General features: G+C 33.3%; 4 protein-coding genes across 7 annotated transcripts; all 4 read left to right on the top strand.

Annotated features, from left to right (window-relative positions):
• Window positions 1–1,227: 1,227 nt before the first annotated feature.
• LOC135844274 (uncharacterized) lies at window positions 1,228–9,241 on the top strand. Of its 3 annotated transcripts, none has more exons than XR_010558488.1 (8): window positions 1,228–1,457; window positions 1,673–1,881; window positions 1,985–2,056; window positions 2,290–2,418; window positions 2,529–2,672; window positions 3,142–3,387; window positions 3,556–5,600; window positions 5,971–6,112. XR_010558488.1 is itself a non-coding variant. In XM_065362426.1 (7 exons), the coding sequence occupies exons 1-7, from the start codon at window positions 5,792–5,794 to the stop codon at window positions 9,216–9,218; spliced, it is 1,431 nt and encodes a 476-aa protein (XP_065218498.1). In that variant the 5' UTR covers window positions 5,607–5,791; the 3' UTR covers window positions 9,219–9,241. The 3 variants fall into 3 exon arrangements, 1 of the variants encoding a protein (XP_065218498.1); XR_010558487.1 differs by having other exon boundaries at window positions 1,229–1,457; window positions 1,586–1,881; XM_065362426.1 differs by lacking the exons at window positions 1,228–1,457; window positions 1,673–1,881; window positions 1,985–2,056; ... (2 more) ...; window positions 3,142–3,387; window positions 3,556–5,600 and adding exons at window positions 5,607–5,852; window positions 6,357–6,425; window positions 6,976–7,104; ... (1 more) ...; window positions 8,417–8,665; window positions 8,745–9,241 and having other exon boundaries at window positions 5,971–6,275.
• On the top strand, window positions 9,236–13,392 carry LOC135844277 (uncharacterized). Its single transcript, XM_065362428.1, has 7 exons — window positions 9,236–10,598; window positions 10,711–11,009; window positions 11,091–11,159; window positions 11,496–11,624; window positions 11,720–11,863; window positions 12,289–12,537; window positions 12,608–13,392. The coding sequence occupies exons 1-7, from the start codon at window positions 10,538–10,540 to the stop codon at window positions 12,698–12,700; spliced, it is 1,044 nt and encodes a 347-aa protein (XP_065218500.1). The 5' UTR covers window positions 9,236–10,537; the 3' UTR covers window positions 12,701–13,392.
• A 5,718-nt stretch (window positions 13,393–19,110) lies between these two features.
• On the top strand, window positions 19,111–23,537 carry LOC135844273 (uncharacterized). 2 transcript variants are annotated; one of them, XM_065362424.1, is made up of 7 exons: window positions 19,111–20,069; window positions 20,210–20,514; window positions 20,595–20,663; window positions 20,950–21,078; window positions 21,173–21,355; window positions 21,961–22,206; window positions 22,304–23,537. In XM_065362424.1, exons 1-7 carry the CDS (start codon window positions 20,009–20,011, stop codon window positions 22,790–22,792), a joined length of 1,482 nt encoding a protein of 493 aa, XP_065218496.1. In that variant the 5' UTR covers window positions 19,111–20,008; the 3' UTR covers window positions 22,793–23,537. The 2 variants fall into 2 exon arrangements, with proteins under 2 accessions (XP_065218496.1, XP_065218497.1); XM_065362425.1 differs by having other exon boundaries at window positions 19,112–20,069; window positions 21,173–21,316; window positions 22,304–23,536.
• A 123-nt stretch (window positions 23,538–23,660) lies between these two features.
• Window positions 23,661–26,190, top strand: LOC135844275 (uncharacterized). The gene is made up of 6 exons (XM_065362427.1): window positions 23,661–23,805; window positions 23,923–24,226; window positions 24,309–24,377; window positions 24,681–24,809; window positions 24,935–25,078; window positions 25,517–26,190. The coding sequence occupies exons 2-6, from the start codon at window positions 23,999–24,001 to the stop codon at window positions 26,165–26,167; spliced, it is 1,221 nt and encodes a 406-aa protein (XP_065218499.1). The 5' UTR covers window positions 23,661–23,805; window positions 23,923–23,998; the 3' UTR covers window positions 26,168–26,190.
• Window positions 26,191–26,601: the final 411 nt, after the last annotated feature.

Genomic DNA, 26,601 nt, shown 5'->3' with positions numbered 1-26,601 from the left:
TTCCGTGAAAAATTGATACACTCAAAATTCACCTCCAAATTCGAAGGAAATCTCAAAATCAGTACAAGTTTTCGCAAAAAAAACAAGTAAATATGGATTTTTATGAACTATTCCTCTGTTTTCGTGACGAATTATGATATTTTCAAATTCGTACGACAATTGAAGATGATTCGTTCGCAAACAATTTGATCAAAGGCGAGACATATAAAATTCTATATAAATTAAATGAATTACGAATAGGCGAATCAAATCGGTTAAAAAATTCATAACAAAAATTTCAAAACTTTCAACAAAAATTGTATATTAACGATATGATTTTCATGTGAGTTAGTCGATTTGCTCAGAAACGATCCCGTAAAGGTGAAGAGTGAGGACAGAAATGATAGTAGTTTTTACTCTATCTACTGATTTTACTACGATAGATTATCAAAAATTAATTTTCCAAACGAAAATGGAATCCCCCCTCCCCCATTTCTAAATGTTTTGTTTGATTTTTAAAATGAAAATTTTACGAAAAAAATGAGAAGATGGAACTTGAAATTTTTTAATGTGATTTTTGTACATCATACTCATCAAGTCATCAATCTACTTTTTTCAGTCGAGTTCAAATTATGAAATAACTTTTAGGCTTAACGAACGTATGATAGTTTATCAAACCTTTCAAGATGGCTCTTGAATTATAAGAAGCCGAGAAGGAAGTAAGTAGGTAGGTAGGTACTAGGTAAACTAAGAACTAGATTTAGCAGCCATTTGTACTAAACATGTATGTAGGTTAGAGTGTACCTCTACCTACCTTATTTACATAAGGTGGCATTTTTTTTGTTTTTTTTTTCGCTCCCAAGCCCTAAAGTTGTCACGACGTATAGAGAAAAATGTATTGAAATGTCCAAATACTTAGTACCTAAGTTTTAGCTATACTTACGACTTACGCCGACTGTTTTTGGCCAATTTTTCAAAACTGCAATGTAAAAATCGAAAAATCGCCCTTGCTTGGAAGTTGGAAAGTGAATCATTTTTAATGTTCATGTTACATAATACCCAACGAATTATAGCTAGGTATTAAAGTAAAAAACGAAGAAAAATAAAAACTAAATTTTCTAATCTCGCTGAAATCTAAGCAATCTGTTTAGCTTGGAGTTCATTTAATTTTTTAAATCACATGTTGCAGATTACGCGAACCATTTCAGATATGTTCCAACAAATATTTGATAATACTGTACCTATGTACATATACATGTACTTTCTCAGATTGCCTCTAAATCAAAAGGAGCTGAGAAGGAAGTAAAATAAAAACTATCTATGAAATTATTATTGAACAGGTATTCGTGGAAGTTTATACCATTTGTGCATTAGTTTGAATTTTAACCGGTTAGGTAAATAATTCATCTTCGAAAAGATGAATCCATTGATTTTCTCGATTCTATGTGTTTTTGTAACCGACGTGCGATCAAAAAAAGGTGACTAGTGAATACTTCATTGATAATTAAAGAAATACCGTCCTATGATTTCAATCAATTTATTCAATTCGGTAATATGTATTCATCAAAACTTCGAGATTTTTTCACACTTGCTTTTATTTTTATAGCTTTACTTATCAATCTAAGCTATAAAAATTGGGGGAACCTTGAAGACGTTTGGCACAATAATACCATCTCATATCGATATTATATAGACAAATATTCTGCCGCGTGCCCTGCTTCCAGCCCTCTTGAGCAGCAGTTCAACAAAGATGTCTCGTTGACCAAACAAAGCGTATTCTCGAGGTTAATTTGTCTGAGAAATCAATCCCTGACGGAGAGTGATATTGATTTTTGTGAGAACTCATACGAACCTGCGATGATTTATAATTCACGTACGGGAGAATATGAAATCGGATATGAGGTAAATGACTCATGCATTTTTCACCTACTCCTCTCACTTTTAAATAATCATAAGGTTATTTTCACTGAAATAGATAACTTATAACTATATTGATTTTTTTCAGCTGTATTTTTTCAGGAATGAGAGCGAATATCAGGGCAATACAAAATATGATTATTATTATAATTATAAAACGGTGAGATAGTAGTGCTTATAAACTTTACATACGTGCATGATTTCGATCTTCTAACTGCGAAATCTGCAATATGACATTTTTAAGGGACCTAACTTGTATCCAAATTCAAACCCGTTCTTGTGGCTTTCTAAATTCGATTTTGAATGCGTTAACTATAATTCAGAGAAAGGAATTCGAGACGATTAACATTCATAACGATTTTTTTGTGCCTAATCTAAATCATTTTCACGCAGGTAAATACAAAAAAGCCCCCGTACGAAATTGAGAATCAAACAATATTCAATGGTACTTCTGAATTTGTAATTAGATACGAAGATGACACCCACATTATGTTCAATTTCACCAATGGATATCCAACTCTGGTAATGTGGATTTGATTACTAGGCACCTACTTGAAATATATAATAAACTAAAAAACATGTAGATCTACCTACCTATGTAATTTTTTGCTTTTTGGTACGTATTGTTGTAGGGTTTCTATTGGATACATGTGCTGTCCATGAAATATTCAAAAAACAATAAATATGTGGTATTTACACGAAATCTTATAAAATTTGAAAATTTGAAGGACGAATGCAAAAATTATCGAACTGCTGACGAAGAATTGTACTCAAAGGTATGTTCTTGTGCTGCATGCTGCTTACTACATATAAGGTACAAAAGTAATGAAACCACCACAATGAATTTCGTAATTAGGTATTTCTTTAAGATGGTATTGATATTACCAATTTTTGAGTTCAGACACCTCTAATGCATTGAACTAGGCCTGAACATATTCGGTCTGATTTTCACGAGCTGGGAAAAAATCGATAAATTGCTGCGAAATTAGGTGGAACTTTTAAAAAAGATTCTCTAAAATTTTTCGCAATTTAAAAATTTGAAGAAAAATACTGATTACCTTTACCTATTATCAATTGAAAAATGTGAATAAGGATTAATTTCTGGCATTATTTCAAATTCAGCGCGGAGAGTTGAAGTGGTTTCCATTACTTGTTAGATGATGAGAGATGCCTATGTCAATGCTGGTACATTTTTTTCATAAGTAACATTAGGTAGGTATTTTTACAAAGTCTTTTACATTTCAGAAAAATCAGAAAAAGTGTTTGAAAGACATTTTAGTGCCTTCGTCCTCATTTAAAGGAAACCCTGATCTGTCCTGCGGACAACCTTATGGATGTTTAACACCATCGCAGGTAATTCCACTGTGGTATTTTGACTCGAGCTCAGCCAGGCTTGCCAGTTGTTCGTATTTAAACGTAATACCAGTTTGGAAAAGCATTGCAGAAGGAAATTTGAGAAGAGTCGATCTTTTCATAGGTGCAATTATCAAGGTAAAAGACCATAATGAAATAATTTATTTATTTATTTATTAAGAGCCATTTACAGCAACTTAGGCTAGGGGCCCTATATTAAGACAAACTTATGATTAGGGTATATACATATCTGTTTAATAACGAATGAACACATTATTGGTACCTACACATTTTTTTCACTTGCAGAATTTACGTTATGATAACGGAGTCAGTGTTGACAAAGTCATTTTTGGTGTAAATGGAGTTTTAAAAATAACGGTACCGGGTGGCAGGCGAAGAATGTATTTATCAGATAGTAAACGCGATCGTGTCGTGGAAATCCCAAAAATAATTTATCGAATTATTAAAGTCGAAGCGTTAAGTTGCAGCCATTTCGCAGTAATCGTAATCCATAATGATCCTAGCACAGTCCGGGGTGCTGATAGACTTTGCGACAAAAACGATACTCTTATTCACACGTGGGATAAAATAATCAACGATGATCCAAAAACTGGGTTAACTTACGTTTGTCCGATGACCACATTTCTTGAAAAAAAATTAGACGTCAATTGTTGCAGCTTAAATAAACTGAATTTGGCTCAAGTTCCATGTTACCAACATCAACGGTCTCAGGAGTGGTGGTCTTATGAGGATAGAGCGGAAATTGTCAATTCAAACTTCGCAAGATTTTTAGAAGAGATATCACAAGTGAAATAAAACATTTTGCTGCCAAAGCGATGCGAGGCTGCAAAGTTCTAGGAAAATTGTTGATTTTGCTCGAGTCAACAACGGTCAAAACTTTTGAAAATTTACAGTTTTAAAGAACAGAAAATCTTTTTTTCCTTCAGTTTATTCGAATTACAACCTTTCTTATTCGTATATGTGAGGGCGCATACGGAAAGGGACCTTACGACCAAAAAATCAATTTTTCATTTCTTCGCCAAATTTTTGTAGGGACTCTTTAAAAATCGAGTAGAACCCTCCATAGGCCCCAATTTTTATTATTTCATCGATTTTTTTTACTTTTAAGCGAAGCATGCATTACATTATTATCATTCATAAAAGTTGAAAAATGACACAAAAAATTTGAAAAAAGACGTAAAAACGCGTAAAAAATGAACATTTTACAAAAACTCGTGACTTTATAATAAGACGTGAGTGGAAAAAATCATTAAAAAAATTTTCCTATAGCGGAACTCGAATCGAAGACTTTCGGCAAGGTAGATACATACACCTATAGCCACCAGTATCGATTTACGAAATGTACATATTTTTTAACAATATATAACTAACTTTAATGTGAAACTATATAAAAAACACAAGTTGAACTGAAAAACACTGCCACAATCAGCAGCAAACGATTTTTATAAAAACTAATACCCTAAAATTCTTGATAATATCAACAGAATTGCTCACTTTATCAACTTTGTAGTGCCTAATTTGGCCAGTACAGGTCGTTGGAGGGCGTGTGTGAATGTGTGATAATGTATAGGACCTTTGAAGTTGGAATAGCCATATGTAATTGTACCTTAAAACAAGGGAAATAACGCAAAACTTTAAACCCTCCTCTTGTGAAATTTTACTTTTGGTCGTAAGGTCCCTTTCCGTATATGCGCCCTCACATATAAGTCTAATTTCACACAGAACAAATGTAAATTTAGAAGAATTTTGGAGGTTTTCCGTGCCTACTTTTAAAGCTCATTTACGAATTTCCTGCATTTTTTTGTAATTTTTTATATTTTTTGTTTTGGCTGGTAGACACCAGATATTTCGGCCCTTTTTAAAAAATTTTCGAAAATTGAAGAATTTACTTCGGTGGCATAAATTTGGTTCTGAGGTTTAAGTGACATACGAATAGGTACTCATTCAAAGCACCATTGTAGAAGTTCTCTCCAAAGTATTTTATTGATTACTGTATTCTATATAGGTAATTATATTTGTCCAGTTTAAAAAATGACTATCAAAATCAATTTACAAGTTTATTTTAGAGAAAAATTTCAGAGCTACTATTTTTAATCAAATTTGTCTTCACAATATTACTAAAGATTATTACCTATCATGTTATAACTTCATTCATTTGAATTTTTCTGGATCACCTCACTTGCCTCAAATGAAGCGAATTATTTTTAATATTCACGTTTCGTAATCCCCACTCAAGATAACTTTTAAATTAAGAAATGAAGTTTCGCAATCTGTTCAGGTTGGAATTTATTGAATTTCTTGGATCACATGTTGCAGATTGAGCGAACCATGTAAGTACTTACTCACAAATATTCGATGATACTTTTCAGATTGCTTCTAAATTAAAAGGAACCGAGAGGGAAGTTGAATAGAAAATAAGGTACCTACCATTTAGAAATGATATGGAACATGTAGTCAATTTGTGTATTTTGTGTAAGGTTCCAATTTTAACCGGATAAGTAAATTACTCATCTTCGAAAAGATGAATCCATTGATTTTCTCGATTCTATGTGTTCTTGTAACCGATGTGCGATCAAAAAGAGGTGACTATAGTGACTACTTCATTGTTAAATAAGGAAATACCGTCCTATGACTTCAATCAATTCGGTAATATTCATCAAAACTTCGAGCTTTTTTTCACACTTGCCTTTATTTTTACAGCTTTACTTATCAATCTAGGCTGTAACTATTGGGGGAACCTTGAAGACGTTTGGAACAATTCCTCTATCTCATATTGCTATCCAACATATAATCCAACCAAATATTTTGCCGCGTGCCCTGCTTCCAGCCCTCTAGAGCAGCAGTTCAACAAATATGTCTCGTTGACCAAACATAGTGTATTCTCGAGGTTAATTTTTCTGAGAAATCAATCCCTGACGGAGAGTGATATTGATTTTTGTGAGAACTCATACAAACCTGCGATGATTTATAATTCACGTACGGGAGAATATGAAATCGGATATGAGGTTGATAATTCATGCATTTTTTACCTACCCCTACCACTTTTAAATCATATTCTCACTGAAATAAGGTATTGTATTTTTCAGCTGTACTTTTTTAGAAACGAGACCAAACTTCGGGACCACAATAAACATGATTATCATTTTTACAAAATGGTGAGACGCAATTTCTCATACCTAATTCTTACATTTCATACATGATTTGGATCTTCTAACTGGAGTTTAGAATCCAAAATCTGCAATGTGGCACTTTCTAAGGGACCGGACTTGTTTCCTATGTTAAGACTGTTCCTATGGCTTTGCTACAAGCTGTTCATGATAATGGGAAATTAGTGGACTAATCAACTAGGGAGATGATCCTCAAAATTTGTTGAAAATCATTCATTTCACCAGTTGGATAGTATATTTTTCGTTATTTTAGGGATAGAATCGCTAGTTTGTCCACCGAGCGATTAGCGAATGGGAGATAATGTAGCAGATTCCCTCCCTAGAAACGAAACACAATAGGTACCTCTACCTGCTTATGTTTCTATTTATACCTCTCAAGAGTAAAACTTCGATATTAACGTACAGTATTTATGTATATTCTCAATTCGATGTTTAATGCTTCAACTAAGTACAAAATGAGAAAAAGGAATTGAATTCGAGATGAGTAGGTATTCATAACGAATTTTTTATAACTACTTTTATAATCCTTTTTACGCAGGTAAATGCAAAAAAGCTCCCGTATAAAATTGAGAATCGAACAATGTTCAATGATAACTCTGAATTCGTCATTAGATACGAAGCTGGCAAGCACATTACGTTCAATTTCACCAATGGATATCCGACTCTGGTAATGTAGATTTGATTATGAGGTACCTACATGAAATAATAAATTCAAAAACATGTCTGTAATTTTTGGCTTTTTTGTTTGTATGGTTGTAGGGTTTTTATTGGATAAAAGTAATGTCTATAGAATGTTCAAAAAATGATAAGCACGTGGTATTTGAACCAGATCGTAACGAGATTGAAAATTTGAACGATGAATGCAAAAATTACCGACATGCCGATGAAGAAATGTACTCAAAGGTATGTACTTGTGCCAGAGGCGTCGCTACGGGGGGAGGGGGATACTCCCCCCACAAGAATTTTATTCGGAAATTCGACAAATTGGGTAAAATTCGACAAGATCTCGGATAAGGACCTGCGATGAAAGAAAACCCCGTTGTTTTACTTCTTGATTACATAAATTTTCGAAAGCTTCTGCCATCGCTTCACTCGGGATTATTTTATTTTCTTTTTCAAAACCAATCAAGGAGGAAATTTCTAAGAAAAAATCAAGTTTTAAAGCCAAAAAATAAACTCCTCACAAAAAACATCGTTTTTATGCCTCACATAAATACAAATTTTCAAGAGCTTGCGCCTTCACTTGGGCCTGTTTTGTTTTGTTTTTCAAAATCAACTTATTCCTTCCAAAAAACATCATTCAAATTCTAAAATTTTAAAATCCAAAAAATAATGAAAAAGGAAATACAAATTTTCAGAAGTTTTCGCTCTCGCTTCGCTTTAGCCTGTACTTTCTTCTTCTTCAAAAATAACTTCCTGAAAAAAAACATCGGTCCAATTCTAAAAGTTTAAACACCAAAAAATAAACTCCTCGCATTGAAAAAAAACTCGTTTTTAGGCATTTCAAAATAACAATTTTCAAAAGCTCTTGCCCTCGCTTCGCTCGGGCCAATTTGTTTCTCATTTCGAAATAAGTTGAACAAATTTCACATTTATGAGACCTCCAAAAATACAAAAAAGAAAAGAAAAATTTTCGTGATCATCTCTTTGAGATGGTTGGTATGGTTATCGTACCAATTTCTGACACTTCCAACGCATTGAACTAGGCTTGAGTAATACGTACATTCAGTCTGATTTTTCAGAGCTGGGAAAAAGTCAAATCGTTGCGAAATTAGGTCAAACTTTCAAAAATGATTTTCTGAATCATTAATTTCTAGCGTTAGGTATTTTTCAAATTCATCGCAGAGAGTTGAAGTGATTTCATTTCCTTGTTAGTTGATGAGAGATGCGTATAATTATCGATGCTAGTATCTATGTACATTTTTTCCATCAGAAAGTACTTAATATTTTAACATTGACTTTTATCGTACATACTTCAGAAAAATCAGAAAAAGCATTTGAAAGACATTTTAGTACCTTCGTCCTTATTTGAAGGAAACTCGACTGATCTGTCATGTGGGCAACCTTACGGATGTTTAACACCATCGCAGATAATTCCACTGTGGTATTTTGACTCGAGTGCAGATAAGCTTGCCAGTTGTTCGTATTTAAACGTAATACCAGTTTGGAAAAGCATCGCAGATGGAAATTTGAGAAGAGTTGATTTTTTCGTAGCCGCAATCGTTAAGGTACTCGTACAAGACCGTGAATGGAATAATGTTTAAAATCGTGAATGAACACTTGCCTACATATTTTTTCCATTTGCAGGAATCAAGTGCTAACGAAGTCATTTTTGGTGTAAACGGAGTACTGAAAATGATGGTACCTGGCGGCTGGCGAAAAATGTATTTATCCGATTCTAAACGCGATCATGTCGTAGAAATTCCAAAAATAATTTATCGAATTATTAAATACGAAGTGTTGCATTACAAAGAACTCGCAGTAATTGTAATCCATAATGATCCTAACGCAGTCCGAGATGCTGATAGACTTTGCGACAAAAATGACGTCCTAATTCGCTCGTGGGAAAAAATAATCAACGATGATCCAAAAAGTGGATTAACTTACGTTTGTCGCATGACACCAAAACTTGAAAAAAAATTGAACGTCGATTATTACGACATATATGACCTTAATCTAGCCCACGTAGTCTTTGACGAAAATGGGCATTTGGGTAATAACTATGAAGAGGGATTTATCATTGAAGGCTTTGAAGAATTTTTAAAAAAGTACCCCAAGTGAAATAAAAACTTGATAAAAATTGATCCTCTATTTTTATTTGTTCTATCTCCTTTTCTTATTCAGTTCCAAGACTTTGACATTTTCTTTCACTTATTAGAAGAGGTGTCTACGTGTGAATATGTTTTCCAACCTTTTGAAAATTCAATTGCGATCAATCTTACTCGTAGCTAGCTTCTCAGAAAATTCGCACCTTTTTCTTTTTTCGTTTTCTCTCACGCTCTTCTTCAACTTTTGATCATTGATAATTAAATTCAAAAAATAGAACGGATGCTGCAAAATTATAGGAAAATTCTAAATTTATTGCTCGATTCAACTTGGGCGAAAGCTTTTGAAAATTTAGACTTCAAGAGAACAGAAAATATTTTTTTCTTCGGCTTACTCAAATTGCGATCTTTCTTCATATGTTGAAAAGAAGATGTTAATTTCTCAGAAAATTTCGCGCGGATCGAGTTCGTAAATTTTGAAGAATGTTGGGAGTTTTTTGTGCCTGCTTTTTAAGCCCATTTCTAAATTTCGTACCTTTTTTTTTCGTAATTTTTGAATTTTTTTCGATCGGAGGACACAGATAATACTAGACACCACATGTTTTCGCCATTTTCAAAAATTGGACAAAAATGGAATAATAAACTTTGGCAGCTGGGAAATTGGTTCTGAGGTGTAGGTGGTATTTCGTTGATTACTTCTATTCTAATGTTTTCCAGTTTTAAGAAATGACTATCAAAAATCAATATTTTTGCTTTAGAGAAAAATTTCAGAGCTACTATTTTTAATAAGCTTCATCTTCACAATACCTAGGTACTACATAGTAAGGTTGTTATCATGTTAATGCGTTGTTCATTTTCAGTCAAGTAGGTAATACACAACGAAGGTACCTAACCTTGATTTTCACCTTCTATTGTACCTAACTGGATGAGTTGAACTAGCCAGAATTATTACTTATTTGGGATGTGAATATTTTTAATACCTATTCAAATTTCAGCTTTTAAATTAATAAAGGAAGAAAAATAAAAATTGAATTACGCAACCTCATTGAAATCAAAGCAATCTGATGCGTTTGAAGTTTATTGAATTTCTTGGATCATATATTGCAGATTAAGCGAGCCATATTATGTATAGATAGATGTGTGCCTAAACAAATATTTCATAATACTTTCTCAGATTACCTCTAAATGAGAAGGAGCCGAGAAGGAAGTAAAATTGAAACTCTATTTAGAAATAGGTATGTAATATTGAATATGTAGCCAATTTGTGGAAGTTTGTACGTATTCGTGTACTATTTGAATTTTAACCAGATAGACAAATTATTTATCTTCGAAAACATGAACCCATTGATTTTCCCGATTTTATGTTTTTTCGTAACCGAAGTGCGATCAGAAAAAGGTAACTACTTCATCGATGGAAATACCATCCTATGATTTCAATCAATCCGGTAATATTTATCAACGCTTCGAGATTCGTACATTTTTTTTCACATTCGCCTTTATTTTTACAGCTTTACTTCTTAATATACACGACGGAAGCTATTGGGGGGACCTTGCAGACGTTTGGCACAATAATACCGCTAGCGAATATAGATGTGAAGACAAATATATTGCCGCGTGCCCAGCTTCCAGCCCTCTAGAGCAGCAATTCGACAAAGATGTCTCGTTGACTAAACAAAGCGTATTCTCGCGGTTAATTTTGTGGAGAAATCAATCACTGGAAGACAGTGATGTTGATTTTTGTGAAAAGTCGTACGAACCTGCGATGATTTATAATTCACGTACGAAAGAGTATGAAATCGGATACGAGGTAAATGACTCATGCTTTTTTCACCAACTCCTCTCACTTTTAAATCATATTCTCACTGAAATAGATATTGCATTTTTTCAGCTGTATTTTTTTAGAAACGAATCCGAACTTGAGTACAGTACAAAAGATGATTATCATAATTATAAAACGGTGAGACACTAGTTCTTATAAACCTTACATTCATGCAATATGATCTCGATCTTCTAACTTGAGTTTCGAATGCGAAATCTGCAATAAGTAGGTATGCCATTTTTAAGGGAACTATATAACTTATTACCAATTTTAAACTCGTTCCTGTGTCTTACCTTAAAACCTGTTCATCAGAACGGAGAAAAAATTTTTAATACATACTTGTCTCTCAAGAGTGAATTTAGATTCATAATTCGTTTTTGAATGCTTCAATTAGATATTAATGAGAGAAAGAAATTCGAGACGAGTATTCATAACGTATTTCATATGCCTACTTTTATTATCATTTTCACGCAGGTAAATAAAGAAAAGCACACTTATAACATTGAGGATCAAACAATATTCAACGGTACCTCTGAATTTGTAATTAGATACGAAGATGTCAACCACATTATGTTTAATTTCACCAATGGATATCCCTCTCTGGTAATGTGGATTTGATTACTCGGCACTTATTACCTGAAACAATAAATTAAAAAACATGTACCTAATTTTTTTCTTTTTTGTACATATTGTTGTAGGCTTTTTATTGGATACATATACTGTCTATAAAATGCTCGAAAAACAATAAACACGTGGTATTCAAAGGAAATATTAGAAACCTTGGAAATTTGAAGGACCAATGCAAAAATTATCGATTTGCTGATGAAGAATTGTACTCAAAGGTATGTTCTTGTGCTGCTTACTGCATACAAGTATGAAACCACTCTAATCAATGCGGTAATATCTCTTTAAAGTTATTACATATCAGTTTCTGAGTTCTGACATTTCCAATCCTGTGAACTAGACCTAAAGATATTCAGTTTGATTTTTCAAAGCTGGGAAAAAATCAATGAATTATTGTTGCGAAACTACAGTCGAATTTTCGAAAATGATTCTCTACATTTTTTTAATTTAAAAATTTGGAAAAAAAACCATCAATTTGCAATAAGCATTTAATGTATAAATTGTCTGATCTCATTATTACCTATCATTAATTAAAAGCTGGGAAGAAAGCATTAACTTCAGGCGTTATTTCAATATTTTTTTCATCAGAAAGTAATATTATAGATACTTGGTAGGTATTTTTACAACGTCTTTTAAATTTCAGACTAATCAGAAAAAATGTTTAAAAGACATTTTAGTGCCTTCGTCCTCATTTAAAGGAAACCCTGATCTGTCGTGTGGGCAACCTTACGGATGTTTAACGCCATCCCAGATACTTCCACTGTGGTATTTTGCCTCGATCTCATCAGTCAGGCTCGCCAGTTGTTCGCATTTAAACTTAATACCGGTATGGAAAAGCATTGCAGAAGGAAATTTGAGAAGAGTCGATCTTTTCATAGGTGCAATTATCAAGGTAAAAGACCATAATGAAATAATGTTTAATGATGAATGAACACTTAGGTACCTCTACCTTTCACTTATAGAAATCAAATGGTAACGAAGTCATTTTTGGTGTGAACGGAGTTTTGAAAATGACGGTACCGCGCGGTAGGCGAAGAATGTATTTACCCGATTAGCGCTCGGTGGCAGTAAAATTGCCAACTGCCAATTGTGAACTTTTGGCAAAAATTCGAGTAAAAGTTGGCAAAATCTCCACCAATGAAAACGTTTTATTTAATAGCCAACTTGACAATTAGTTGGCAAAATTTTTGCCAACTAATTGTCAACAGAGGCATATTTTTGTCAATTACATATACATTTCGTTTTGCCAACTAATTACCAAAAAGGCAATATTTTTGTCAACTACTCACATTTTCAAAATAACGGATACATTTTTGAATTTTAAATTTCAAAAATCAAAAATGAAGGGAAGGGTTGCATGTTTCAGCTTTTTGACTTCAGAAATGGTATTTTTCCATCATGTTGCATTTTTCCAACCTATAATATATCACTAAAATTTCCTGACCTAAGGGGGGTTCGAACCTGTGTTCTCCTGCACCTAAAACCCTACACCTAACCCTACAGCTACCAGTACTACAAGAAGAATTGGACATAAAATGAATTCTTATCATTTGCTTGCAGGCTCGTGTTGCTAATTGCTTTGATTTAGGCCATGTCAAAAAAATTTACGAATATTTTTGGTGGTAAAAATTCCTTAAAGTAGTGCCTAGATTTTTTTAAATTTTAGAGACACCAAAAATTTTAAAGCTAAATTCAGAAATTTTTTAAATTCTACTTCAGAAATAAAATAAAAATAAGAAAATCAATTTTAAAAATTGATATCAATTGAACTGCAATTATTTTTTTTAATTTGTTGAATTCTGTGAATTGATTTTTTTATTTTCATTGATTTGGAAAAAATTATTTTGTAAAATGGAATTTAAAAAATATCTGAATTTAGCTTTACAATTTTTGGTTTTACTGGAATTTTTTTCGATCCATTATACCCATTCGGAATTTTTTTAGTAGTTTTCACGACGATTCCCCAGAATAATCGCAGTGGCAATAGGCATTCGCCTCACCCTGTAAGGGTACCACAAAAATGCGATTTCCAATGTCCTGTAAAGGACAAGGAACCACGACGACGAAGCAATTTTAAATCAATTATCTTTTTAAACAAAAATTATTTATTACGTTGGAATAAAAAAAATTGAAAAGAAACAAAAAGACGTATTCCTATATGGTTACTCAAGTTCCTACTTTGTTTAATTTCTAAAATGAAATTTTAAAATATTTTCAGTCATACTTAAGTAGGTATGTACCTAGTACCTACATATCAATTTTTATTATAATTTTTTTACATTTCTGCCAAAAACAAAAAAAGGTTATAGTCTATTCTCAAAAAATGTTTAATTAAAATTAAGTACCAGGTATTGAAATTATAATTTTTTGGGGGAGGGGGGTTCAAAATTTAAGTAGCCCTTGCAGTAGTTTTTTCAAAAACTGAGTACATATTTTTGGATTTAGCTTCAAAATTTTTGTTCTTAAATTATTCTGCTCAGATTTTTCTGATGATTGGGTTCAAAATATTATTTTGCATTAAATTGTTTCCTTTTTGAAATTGGCGATGACTCTGTGGAGAATTTTTTTTTTTTAAGTTTGAAAAAACCCACATGGGGGGCCTTTTTTGGTTAAAAATATTTGAAATCGTTCATAAGCCTTTCTTTTTCGTTTTTTTTTTCTAATTTGAGTGATTGCTGTGAATTTAGAAATGTTTTAAAATAGGTACCTACCTTGTAAATTATTTCGCATTTGTTTTTTTTGTTTTTCCTTTTTTTTTTTTTTTACAAAATTTGACTGAGTGTAGGGATTTTTTTTTTTGAAATTTGAAAATACGAAATAAGTACCAACTTTGAAAGAAAAACTATAGTAAAAACCAAAAAAATAATTTAAAAATGTTAAAAATTTCTCATTTGTAATTGAATTTAAAAATCCAAACTGGTACTTAAGATTTTAGTTTAATTTTAAACTTTAAAACCACCAAAATATACTAATTATTTCAATGAAACCCAAAAAATTTTTAGCACTGAAACATACTTGAATTTTGTAGCGCTTCAACTGAATTGTAAAAAAATTTAGTATCTGTAATGTCTTGCCGCGCAAGCGCATGGTGCTGATGTTGGCAAAAAATTGTCAAAATGTTGGCAATATTCTTCTAAGGAAATTATTGCCAACTTTTTCACAATTTATTGCCAACCACAGCAAGATGCGCATGCGCAAATAAAATACGTGGCAAAGTTTTGACATTTAGGTGGCAATTTTCTCTTACCATCATTTTCTATTTCATAGGTGCCAATTTTATATTCGAAAATGCCAACGTGGCAGTAAAAATGACAAAAATAATTGCCACTGCGCTAATCGGGTATCGGATACTAAAGAGGATGGCGTCCTGGAAATTCCAAAAATAATTTATCGAATTATTAGAGTCGAAGCGTTAGGTTGCAGCCATTTCGCAGTAATCGTAATCCATAATGATCCTAGCGCAGTCCGGGATGCTGGCAGACTTTGCGACAAAAATGATACTCTTATTCGCACCTGGGAAAAAATAATCAACGATGATTCAAAAACTGGGTTAACTTACGTTTGTCCGATGACCACATTTCTAGAAAAAAAATTAGACCTCAATTGTTGCGGCATGAATAAACTAAATTTGGCCGAAGTTCCATGTCACAGACATCAATGGTCTTATGAGTGGTGGTCTATTGAGAATAGAGAGGAAATTGTCAATTCAAGCTTTGAGAGGTTTTTAAAAGAGATATCCTAAATAAAATTTTTTAGATTTTTTGACGGTTATCAAAGAAGGTGTAGATAACTAAGTACATATTTGCAAATATTTCTTTCGAAATCTTTAAAAATTCGATTGCAATCAATGTTTGTCTTTTAGAGAAAAGTTTTAGGGCCGCTGTAGCGATAGGAATTGCAGTATTTTCTGTCACTCATGTGAGAGAAAATTGTTCTACATTCAGCTGCAAATTGGGAGCTATTCAGATGGAATTGTTTATATCGTATGGTCAGTTCTGTGCTTCTTCAATATATATTCCAGAAAATTGCTGAATAGATGATGGAATTTACTGTTACTTGAAGTTCAAAGTTGACTCTGTGAAAAACTTTGTAATTACTCACAAGAATAAAGAAGAATCACTATTATCCGGAAAAAAGATTCATTTAGAGTGTTGGAATCACTGAAGGGACCAATGGAAAGACTTGCGTAAATTCATATACTTATTGGATGTTCTTGGGCCATATGTCGTAATTGCTTAACAGCTGGAAATGCTTCAAATTTAGTAAGACACAACACAATAAGAACTGTCAGTCTTACAAAACTGTGGACAATATACTAAATTCATTCATCACCTCATTTGGAAATGTAGACCATAACGGAATTTGCTGGGACTGATGAATAACATCTGTTATATGAAAATATGAACCAGAGTATTTTTTATTTGCAACAGCAGTTAGAAGAGTTAAAAAACTAGGAAGAAACTGGGACATTCATAGAGTTTGGCGATGTTTTGGAAAATCACCAACCAGTATTCCCTGAAATTCAATAAATACGAGTGGGGCAGAGTTTTCTATTGCAAATTGAAATGATCATTGATATTCCATACTTGTATTTATACAACACAACAAACTGTGATACCCATCATAAACCACACCTCAACAATAAATTCTCTGCCTGTAATCTATTGCAAATTTTATGTAACTGAATAGTAGATAAAAACAACCCAATAATATCATTCGGTCAAACTGAATTGAATAACAAAAATGTGGATTTTCAACAATTCATGGAATACCTACAATCTATTCTGGAGTAAATTGAAAAATCTTTCCAGGATATTATCTTACGATTTCCATCAGCAGTGCCTGCAAGTAATGATCAATGCCATGTACCAGCAATGCTGATCATATACCTTTCGAAAAGAATTTTTATGGTTTAGCTAAAAGAACACAATATTAAACTTCTTGAACCAGCATTAGTCTTTATTCCAATTATAAGACATCCTAAAATTAAAGCCAAATATAGGTATTGTGGCTGAAGATCGATAAATAACACTGTACCAGACACCAAACAGTTTTACTTAAACTATGGCAGAAACTATTATCTAGTCAAACATATGGAAGACAAGTTCTACAACTTTCATAAATGTCACATTGGATAATCATCCTAGATCAGCTAATAAGCCAGCTTTAGAAAATATGAGAATCAAAGTATCCAGTAGTACAGAGAAAGTGGTAATTACAGAGAATAAGCAGAGTAATTTCATACAAGTATCTAGATGCAATCACACTAGGGAAACCAACAGTTCTAGTTGTACAGAAAAACCAAATACCAGCAGAGTCTGTAACTGTATCGGAATCAGATCAAGAAAAAACACCAAATATCGTCATTCACTTCATAATGATCACAGATATTTCAGCTCCTACTTCAGAAAAGGAAATAATCCAATACAAAAGATAGAAGAATCTGTAACAATTGTTATTGTCTCATCTTTAAATGCTGTTAGATATTGTCAATTTTGGAATGCCAAAACAACATGTGGTCTTAAAATATGTCTGAAGAAGATATTGAGAAGCTACTAGATGTCAATGACAATGAAATAGGTGTATACGATGTATCAACTTCACAATTCACCCATATTCCAGATCATGCAATTCTGGATCACAAGTACACACATGCTATGTGGGAGTGATATTCTTGATAAAAATCCAGGACTAACAACAGACACATTAAGGTTTACCAAAGAAAACTCATGAAATGTGAAAATCTGGATTCAGAAAACATGAATTTATCAGAGACCATTTGGTACAAGGCATTTCCAGTTGAGTTACAACTACCTATTTACCTCTCACGTAAATAATGATGGTTCCAATTTCATATCACTTCCTACAACAGAAGGAACAGTAGATTTTCATAAGTGATTGAATGAATAACTTCTACACCAAGAGGACTATTTCGTAATTACCAAAATATTGAATCCTACACGATGCATGGTAAAGATCCCCAACACCATCCTTTAATGTTGATGAAGAGTTTATTGATCATTTGGTCAAATCATGTTACGTAAGACAATTTATCATTCAATTTACAATCAATTGAATACCAACAAATGTTCAAAGGATCTAAACAAGTTATTTACGTACAACATTATCAGCTTTAGTTCACCATATTCAAGAAACATCAAGATGTGAATTGTTGTCGCTGCCAAATTTAGTTTACCAAGAATATCACCAGTTCCAGAAATTATTTTTTTTTAAAAAAAATATACATCCGTGCCCAAATTTATATACTTTGTACAATTTTGATTTTCGTAATTACACAACTTCTTGTATTATTAATTTTAAGCACATTTTGTAATATTTATTAGTTTTAATTTGTTTTTATATACTTTAACACTGTAATCATCTCCTCATTTCCTTTCCTCTCCTTGCACGATGCACATCACCCATGCAAACATATTTATAACAACACGTTGCACTACTCAAGAAATATTCCAGAAATTGGGGCAATTCCCGGGATATCCAGGATGGCGCTTCATCTCCCGTTGTTCAGTTGGGATTTTCGTAATATTCCCTCGCCTATGTCACCGTGAAAATATCAAGAGAATCCGGGGCATATGTAGCGATAGGAATTGCAGTATTTTCTGTCACTCATGTGAGAGAAAATTGTTCTACATTCAGCTGCAACTCATTTTAGTTCCGTAAATACGCGATCTGGCGGATTAATTACGTAAAAGCGCCATCTGGTGAGTTAGTTCTCTCATGACCAACGAGTTGTGAGAGCAACGAGCCAAACGCTAGTCATTTGGCGACTCCCGATGCCTAACATCGGTTATCAGTGTTCCGGAGATGATGTAGGCTTGTACCTACATCATGCTGTTTGCGTAAATCTAATCGGATAAATTAGTAGCACAAGTCCAGTCATATACGAAATATGAACTGGTGAAGCTTGCGATCAAGTGATCTATTTCGTAAATGATCTGTGTTCCAGTTAGACTGATAGAGTTGTCCAGATGTACTCGGGTCCAGGAGTTATTACGTAAAACAACTGACGATCCTTATTGGAAATCTCATCTTAATGAGTAACATATATGGACCTTCCCACATCCGTGTACTGTTCCCTAGTCCCTGTGGTGATGTGCTTTGCACTTTCTTAGGCATGAAATGCCATCTCTCCTGTTCGTAATACTGTACAGGCCAGTATAAATAATATAGCTTGAGTAAGTTGTTATTATGTACTTGATCAATAAACAATACATTGAATAACAACTGAAGATGTTTCTTATTAATATTATTAGATAAATGTCTGTGTGGTATACGTAAATATACTCAGTGTCCGAAAAGTAGGTAACGAGGCGGTAAGTCGCCAGGTACCTACGAAGCTCTCAGAAGCTAGGTACTGCTAGGCCTCTAGGAGGTAGCTAGCGTATGTGTGATCTATACATGGAGATGTGCTTGAAATAGCATATTGTAATGTGCAGAAAATTATATCTCCACACCGCTATACAAATCAAAAATCAAATATTTGCTCTTTTTTCTTTTTTCTTATTTCGTTTTCTTCCGCACTCTCCTTCAACTTTCGATCTTTGAATATTAAAGTCAAAATACAGAAGAGAACATTTTGCTGCCCGAGCGAAGCTAGACTGCAAAGTTCTTGGAAAATAGATGATTTTGCTCGAGTCAACAACGGTGAAAACTTGTGAAAATTTACAGTTTTAAAGAACTGAAAATCTTTTTTCTTTCAGTGTATTCGAATTGCAATCTTTCTTCTTATAAGACTTTAAAATTTCACACAGGAGAAATTTTGAGGAATTTTGGTAGTTTTTCGGGCCTACTGTCTTGTCAATCTCATTACCAAATTTCGTACTTCTTTGCAATTTGTATTTTTTCGGATTAAAAAAAAATGAACAATTAACTTTGGTAGCAGTTAGGTAGGTACATACTAGGTAGGTACGTTACCTTGATTTTCACCTTCTACTGAAACTGAATAAGTTGAACTAGCCAGAATTATTACCTATTCGGGACGTTGAATCATTTTTAATGTTCACATTTCATAATACTCACTCAAGATAGCTTTTAAATTAAAAATAGAAGAAAAATAAAAACTAAATTACCTACGCAATCTTATTGAAATCAAAGCAATCTGATTAGTTTGGAGTTTATTGAATTTCTTGGATCATATAGGTATGTGCCCACAAATATTTCATAGTACTTTCTCAGATTGCCTTTTGAATGAATATGAGCCGAGAAGGAAGTAAAATTAAAACTATTTTTAGAAATATGTAGAACATGTAGCCAACTTGTGGAAGTTTATCTCGTACGTATTCGTGTACGCCTGTACGGTTTGAATTTTAACCAAATACGTAGGTAAATTAATCTTCGAAAAGATGAACCCATTGATTTTCCCTATTTTGTGTTTTTTTGTAACCGAAGTGCGATCAGAAAAAGGTGACTGCTTTATTGATATACTTAATGTAAACAAGGAAATATAAGTACAATCCTATGATTTCAACCAATGTGGTAATAATGATTCGTCAACACTTCGAGATTCGTTCATTTTTTCAAACTTGCACTTATTTCATTTACAGCTTTACTTCTTAATATACGCGACGAAGGCTATTGGGGTAACCTTGAAGACGTTTGGCATAATAATACCAAGACCAGACATTGGGGTATACAAAAATATAAGGTTATTGCCGCATGCCCTGCTTCCAGCCCTCTAGAGCAGCAATTCAACAAAGATGTCTCGTTGACCAAACAAAGCGTATTCTCGCGGCTAATCTTGTGGAGAAATCATTCCTTGACAGATAATGATGTTGATTTTTGTGAGAAGTCGTATGAACCTGCGATGATTTATAATTCACTTACGGGAGAATACAAAATCGGATATGAAGTAAATGACTCATGCATTTTTCACCGACTTCTCTCACTTTTAAATCACATTCTCACTGAATAGATATTGAATTTTTTCAGCTATATTTTTTTAGAAACGAGACCGAATTTCGGTACAGTACGAAAGATGATTATTATAATTATAAAAAGGTGAGACAGTAATTCTTATAATTCTTACAACGTGAGTCGTGAGTTAAGAATGCGAAATCTGCAAACTGGCATTTTAGGGGACCTAACATTTGTTTCCAATTTCAAACCCGTTCCTGCGGCATTGCTCTGTAAAAAGCTATTCATCATCATGAGGAAAAAATATTTCGATACATACCTCTCAAGAGTGAATTTCCATATTAACATGCAGTATTTACGTAGATTCTAAATTCGATTTGAAATTCGTTATTTCTTATGCCTACTTTTATACTTCATCATATTCACGCAGGTTAATGCAGAGAACCACACGTATAATATCGGAAATCAAACAATATTCAATGGTACCTCTGAATTTGTAATTAGATACGAAGATGACAACAACATTTTGTTCAATTTCACCAATGGATATCCAACTCTGGTAAAGTGGATTTGATTACTAAGCACCTCCTTGAAATAATAAACTAAAATGACTTGTCTGTAATTTTTTCATTTTTTTGTACGTATCGTTGTAGGGTTTTTATTGGATTAATGTACTGTCTATAAATTGCTCAAAAAACAATAAACATTTAATATTTGACCAATATCTCGGAGATCGTGAAAATTTGAAGGACGAATGCAAAAATTATCGACTTGCTGATGAAGAATTTTACTCAAAGGTATCGTATGTTCTAGCGCTGCTTACTACATACATGCAAGTAAGAAACCACTCCAATTAATTTTGTCATCATCTCTCAAGATTGTATAATTATTACCAATTTCTGAGTTCTGACACTTCCAATGCAGTGAACTAGACTTGAAGATATTCAGTCTGATTTTTCAGAGCTGGGAAAAAATCGCAATGAATTGTAACGAAATCAGGTCGAACTTTTAAAAATGATTCTCTGAAATTTTTCTCAATTTGAAAATGTGAAGAAAAAAACATATTAATTTGCAATATGCATTTTAATGTCTCTCTCTCATTCTTGCCTATCATCAATTCAATTAAAAACTGTCAAGAATGCAATAATGTCTGGCGTTATTAAATTTTCAAATTCAGCGCCGAGAATCAATTTGCAATAAGCATTCAACGCCCATCTCATACCTTTACCTACACATAATCAATTAAAAATTATAGAGAAATCTTTCATTTCTGGCATTACATATTCGAATTCAACGCAGAGTGTCGAAGTGGTTTCCATTCCGTGCTAGGGATGAGAGATCGTACGTCGATGCATGATACCAACATTTTCTTCATCAGAAATACTTATACCCCTTTTATACCTAATACTTAGGTATTTTTATAATGTCTTTTATATTTCAGGAAAATCAGAAAAAGTGCTTGAAAGACATTTTAGTGCCTTCGTCCTCATTTAAAGGAAACCCTGATATGTCATGCGGGCAAGCTTACGGATGTTTAACACCATCGCAGATACTACCACTGTGGTATTTTGACTCGAGCTCAGCCAGGCTTGCCAGTTGCTCGCATATCAACTTGATCCCAGTTTGGAAAAGCATTGCAGAAGGAAATTTGAGAAAAGTCGATCTTTTTGTAGCTGCAATTATTAAAGTAAAAGATCATGATGGAATAATATTTAATGCTGAATGAACTTTCGCCAATGTAGGTGCTGGTACAATGGTACATACTTGTATTTTTTCACTTGCAGAATTCGATAAGAGTTGGCGATGAAGTCATTTTTGGAGTAAATGGAGTTTTGAAAATGATGGTACCGACCGGCTGGCGAAGAATGTATTTATCGGATGCTAAAGGGGATCGCATCGTGGAAATTCCGAAAATAATTTATCGAATTATTAGAGTCGAAGCGTTAGGTTGCAGCCATTTCGCAGTAATCGTAATCCATAATGATCCTAGCGCAGTCCCGGATGCTGACAGGCTTTGCGACAAAAACGATACTCTTATTCGCACCTGGGAAAAAATAATCAGCGATGATTCAAAAACTGGGTTAACTTACGTTTGTCCGATGACCACATTTCTAGAAAAAAAATTAGACCTCAATTGTTGCGGCATGAATAAACTAAATTTGGCCGAAGTTCCATGTCGCCAACGTGAATGGTCTGATGAGTGGTGGTCTTATGAGAATAGAGAGGAAATTGTCAATTCAAGCTTTGAGAAATTTTTAAAAGAGGTATCCTGAATGAAATTTTTTACATTTTTTGACGGTTATTAGAGAAGGTGTAGATAACTAAGTACATACTTCGGTATTTGCAAATATTTTTTTTTTCTTATTTCGTTTTCTTCATTGCTCTCCTTCAACTTTCGATCTTTGAATATTAAAGTCAAAATACAGAAGAGAACATTTTGCAGCGCGAGCGAAGCGAGACTGCAAAGTTCTTGGAAAATAGTTGATTTCGCTGGAGTCAACCAGGGCCAAGACTTTTGAAAATTTACAGTTTTAAAGAACTGAAAATCTTGTTTTCCTTCTGTTTATTCGAATTGCAATCTTTCTTCATAAGTATAATACTGTCAAAATGTCACATAGAACAAATTTTGAAGAATTTTGGTAGTTTTTCGTGCCTGCTGTCTTGTCAAGCTCATTACCGAATTTCGTACCTCTTTGCAATTTTGTAATTTTTTTTGTTAGGTAGACACCAGATATTTCGGACTTTTTAAAAAAAATTTGACAAAAATTGAAGAATTAACTTTGGCAGCAGAAATTCGGTTCTCAGGTTTAGGTGATACGCCCCTTCAGAGCGCGAGCGCCGCATTTCAGCGCAATCAGAGTTGTTGAATTGTAAAAGTTCTCCCTAAAATATTTTATATGATTACTGCATTCCAAATTTGTTCAGTTTTAAAAAATAACTAAGCATAAAAATCCATTTAATCAACTTTGTCTTCACAATATATGTAATTAAAGATTACCTACTATCATGTTAATGCTTCATTCATTAAAATTTTTCTGGATCACCTCACTTGCCCCAAATGAAGCGTATTATTTTTAATATTCACGTTTCGTAATGCCCACTCAAGATAACTTTTATATTAAGATACAGGAAGTTTCGCAATCTGTTCAGTTTGGAGTTTATTGAATTTCTTGGATCATATGTTGCAGGTTAAGCGAACCAAGTAAATTACTCATCTTGAAAAAGATGAATTCATTGATTTTTTCTATCCTATGTGTTTTTGTAACCGAAGTGCGATCAGAAAAAGGTGACTACTTCATTGATGAATAAGGAAAATAGAATCCTATGATTTCAATCAATGTGATAATATACCTCAACACTTCGAGATAAGCTCATTTTTCTACACTTGCCTTTATTTTTACAGCTTTACTTCTTAACACAGGCTACGAACGCTTCTTGGAGGAAGTTGAAGACGTTTGGCACAATAACATCGTTACCGAATGTTGGGGTACAGAAGAATATATTGCTGCGTGCCCTGCTATACTAGCCCTCTAGAGCAGCAATTCAACAAACATGACGTCTCGTTGACCAAACAAAGCGTATTCTCGAGATTAATTTTGTGGAGAAATCAATCCCTGACAGAGAGTGACATTGATTTTTGTGAGAACTCATATGAACCTGCGATGATTTATAATTCACTTACCGGAGAGTACGAAATCGGATATGAGGTAGATAATTCGTGCGTTTTTTACCTACTCGTCCTCTCAGTATTAAATCATATTCTCACAAAAATATTGTATATTTTTTCAGTTGTATTTTTTTAGAAACGAGACAGAATCCCTGAACACCAAGAATAACGATTATCATTATTACAAAACGGTGAATGACCATTTCTTAGAACTCTTACATTCGTGCATTATATATGTTGATCTTCTAATTTGAGTTTAGAATCCAAAATTTGCAATATAAAACTGTCTAAGGGACCTGACTTGTTTCCAATGTGGAAACCGTTCCTGTGGCTTTGCTACAAGCTGTTCATTAGAATGAGGGAAAATAATGAATTTCGATATTAACCCTACAGTATTTAAATTATAAATTCGATGTTGAATGTGTCAACTGCGTATAAATGGGAGAAAGAAATTCGAATTTTTTATGCGTACTTTTATAATCATTTTCACGCAGGTAAATAAAGAAAAGCACATGTATAACATTGAGGATCGAACAATATTCAATGGCACCTCTGAATTTGTAATTAGATACGAAAATTACAACCACACTTTGTTCAATTTCACCAATGGATATCCAACTCTGGTAATGTGGATTTGATCATTACTTACTAATTATTAGGCATCTATGTACTTACTTGAAAAACTAAATTAAAAAACACGTACCTTGGCCTACATGTAACTTTTGCTGTTTTGTACGTATTGTTGTAGGGTTTTTATTGGATACATGTACTGTCTATGAATTGCTCAAAAAACAATAAACATTTGGCATTTAAGCGATATATGGTAACTCCCGAAAATTTGAAAGACGAATGCAAAAATTATCAACTTGCCGACGAAGAATTGTACTCAAAGGTAACTATGTTTTTATGCTGCTTACTACATATACATAGGTACAAGTAAGAAACCACTCCAATCAGTTTCGTGATTAATTTGATTATCAGTTATTACCAATTTCTGAGTTCTGATACTGCCAATGCAGTGAACTATACCTGAAGGTATTCAGTCTGATTTTTCAGAGCTGAGGAAAAATCGCAATGAATTGTTACGAAATTAGTTCGAACTTTTAAAAATGATTCTCTGAAATTTTTCTGTACTTACCTATTTAAAAATTTGAGGGAAAAAACTGATCAATTTGCAATAAGCATCTTATTGTCTTATCTCATTCTTGCCAATCATAAATTAAAACACGTGAGGAAAGCATTAATTTCTGACGTTATATCAAATTCAGCGCGAACATAGTTTAGGATGGTTTTCTTTTTGAGAGATGCCTTTTACGTATATGTATTTCAGAAAAATCAGAAAAAGCGTTTGAAAGACATTTTGGTACCTTCGTCCTTATTTAAAGGAAACCCTGATCTGTCATGCGGGCAACCTTACGGATGTTTAACACCATCGCAGATAGTTCCACTGTGGTATTTTGACTCGAGCTCAGCCAGGCTTGCCAGTTGTTCGCATTTAAACGTTGACGATGTCATTTTTGGTGTAAATGGAGTATTGAAAATGACGGTACCGAACGGCAGGCGAAGAATGTATTTATCAGATACTAAACGCGATCATGTCGTAGAAATTCCAAAAATAATTTATCGCATTATTAAATTCGAAGTCTTAGGTGGCAACCATTTCGCAGTAATCGTAATCCATAATGATCCCAGCCCACTCCGAGATGCTGATAGACTTTGCCACAAAAACGATACTTTTATTCGCACCTGGGAAAAAATAATCAACGATGATTCAAAAACTGGATCAACTTACGTTTGTCCGATGACCGCAGTTCTTGCAAAAAAATTAAACGTCGATTGTTGCGGCATGAATAAACTAAATTTGGCCGAAGTTCCATGTCACAAAAAACAATGGTCTCTGGAGTGGTGGTCTTGTGAGGATAGGGCGGAAATCGTTAATTCAAGTTTTGAGAGATTTTTAAAAGAGATATTACAAGAGTGAAATAAAAACTTGATAAGAACAGATGTCTTTATTTTTATTTATCCTGTGAAACTCTTTTTCTTATTCACTTTCCAGATTTTTACATTTTTTGACGATTATTATGAAGGTGATTAACTACATAAATGTGTGAATATTTATTCCGCAATCATTAAAAATTCTGTTGCACTCAATCTACTTTCTCCTTTAGAAAATAGTTTTGGTGCCACCTGAAATCAAAAATCAAGTTTTCTTTTTCCTTTTTTCGTTTTCTTCCACGCTCTTTTTCAACTTTCAATTTTTGAAAATTAATGTCAAAATATAGAAGAGAACATTTTGCTGCTCGAGCGAAGCCGAGACTGCAAGTTCTTGGAAAAGTGTTGATTGTGCTCAAGTGAACTAGGGCCCAAACTTTTGAAAATTTACAGTTTTAAAGAACAGAAAACAATTTTTTATCA

This window comes from Planococcus citri, chromosome 4 (genome assembly GCF_950023065.1).
Source record: "Planococcus citri chromosome 4, ihPlaCitr1.1, whole genome shotgun sequence".
Taxonomy (NCBI): Eukaryota; Metazoa; Arthropoda; class Insecta; order Hemiptera; family Pseudococcidae; genus Planococcus; species Planococcus citri.
Note: the sequence above shows the minus strand (reverse complement) of the source record. Positions and strands in the feature narration are given on the sequence as shown.

Excerpts from the sequence above, each read along its gene's own strand:
- LOC135844273 (XM_065362424.1), top strand. The coding sequence starts at position 20,009 with ATGAACCCATTGATTTTCCCTATTTTGTGTTTTTTTGTAACCGAAGTG. Across the intron at positions 21,079-21,172 it reads CCAATGGATATCCAACTCTG|GGTTTTTATTGGATTAATGT; the intron begins GTAAAGTGGATT and ends GTATCGTTGTAG. Across the intron at positions 21,356-21,960 it reads TGCTTACTACATACATGCAA|GAAAATCAGAAAAAGTGCTT; the intron begins GTAAGAAACCAC and ends TTTATATTTCAG.
- LOC135844274 (XM_065362426.1), top strand. The coding sequence starts at position 5,792 with ATGAATCCATTGATTTTCTCGATTCTATGTGTTCTTGTAACCGATGTG. Across the intron at positions 5,853-5,970 it reads CGATGTGCGATCAAAAAGAG|CTTTACTTATCAATCTAGGC; the intron begins GTGACTATAGTG and ends TTATTTTTACAG. Across the intron at positions 7,341-8,416 it reads ATGAAGAAATGTACTCAAAG|AAAAATCAGAAAAAGCATTT; the intron begins GTATGTACTTGT and ends TACATACTTCAG.
- LOC135844275 (XM_065362427.1), top strand. The coding sequence starts at position 23,999 with ATGTTGGGGTACAGAAGAATATATTGCTGCGTGCCCTGCTATACTAGC. Across the intron at positions 24,227-24,308 it reads AGTACGAAATCGGATATGAG|TTGTATTTTTTTAGAAACGA; the intron begins GTAGATAATTCG and ends ATATTTTTTCAG. Across the intron at positions 24,810-24,934 it reads CCAATGGATATCCAACTCTG|GGTTTTTATTGGATACATGT; the intron begins GTAATGTGGATT and ends GTATTGTTGTAG.
- LOC135844277 (XM_065362428.1), top strand. The coding sequence starts at position 10,538 with ATGAACCCATTGATTTTCCCGATTTTATGTTTTTTCGTAACCGAAGTG. Across the intron at positions 10,599-10,710 it reads CGAAGTGCGATCAGAAAAAG|CTTTACTTCTTAATATACAC; the intron begins GTAACTACTTCA and ends TTATTTTTACAG. Across the intron at positions 11,010-11,090 it reads AGTATGAAATCGGATACGAG|CTGTATTTTTTTAGAAACGA; the intron begins GTAAATGACTCA and ends GCATTTTTTCAG.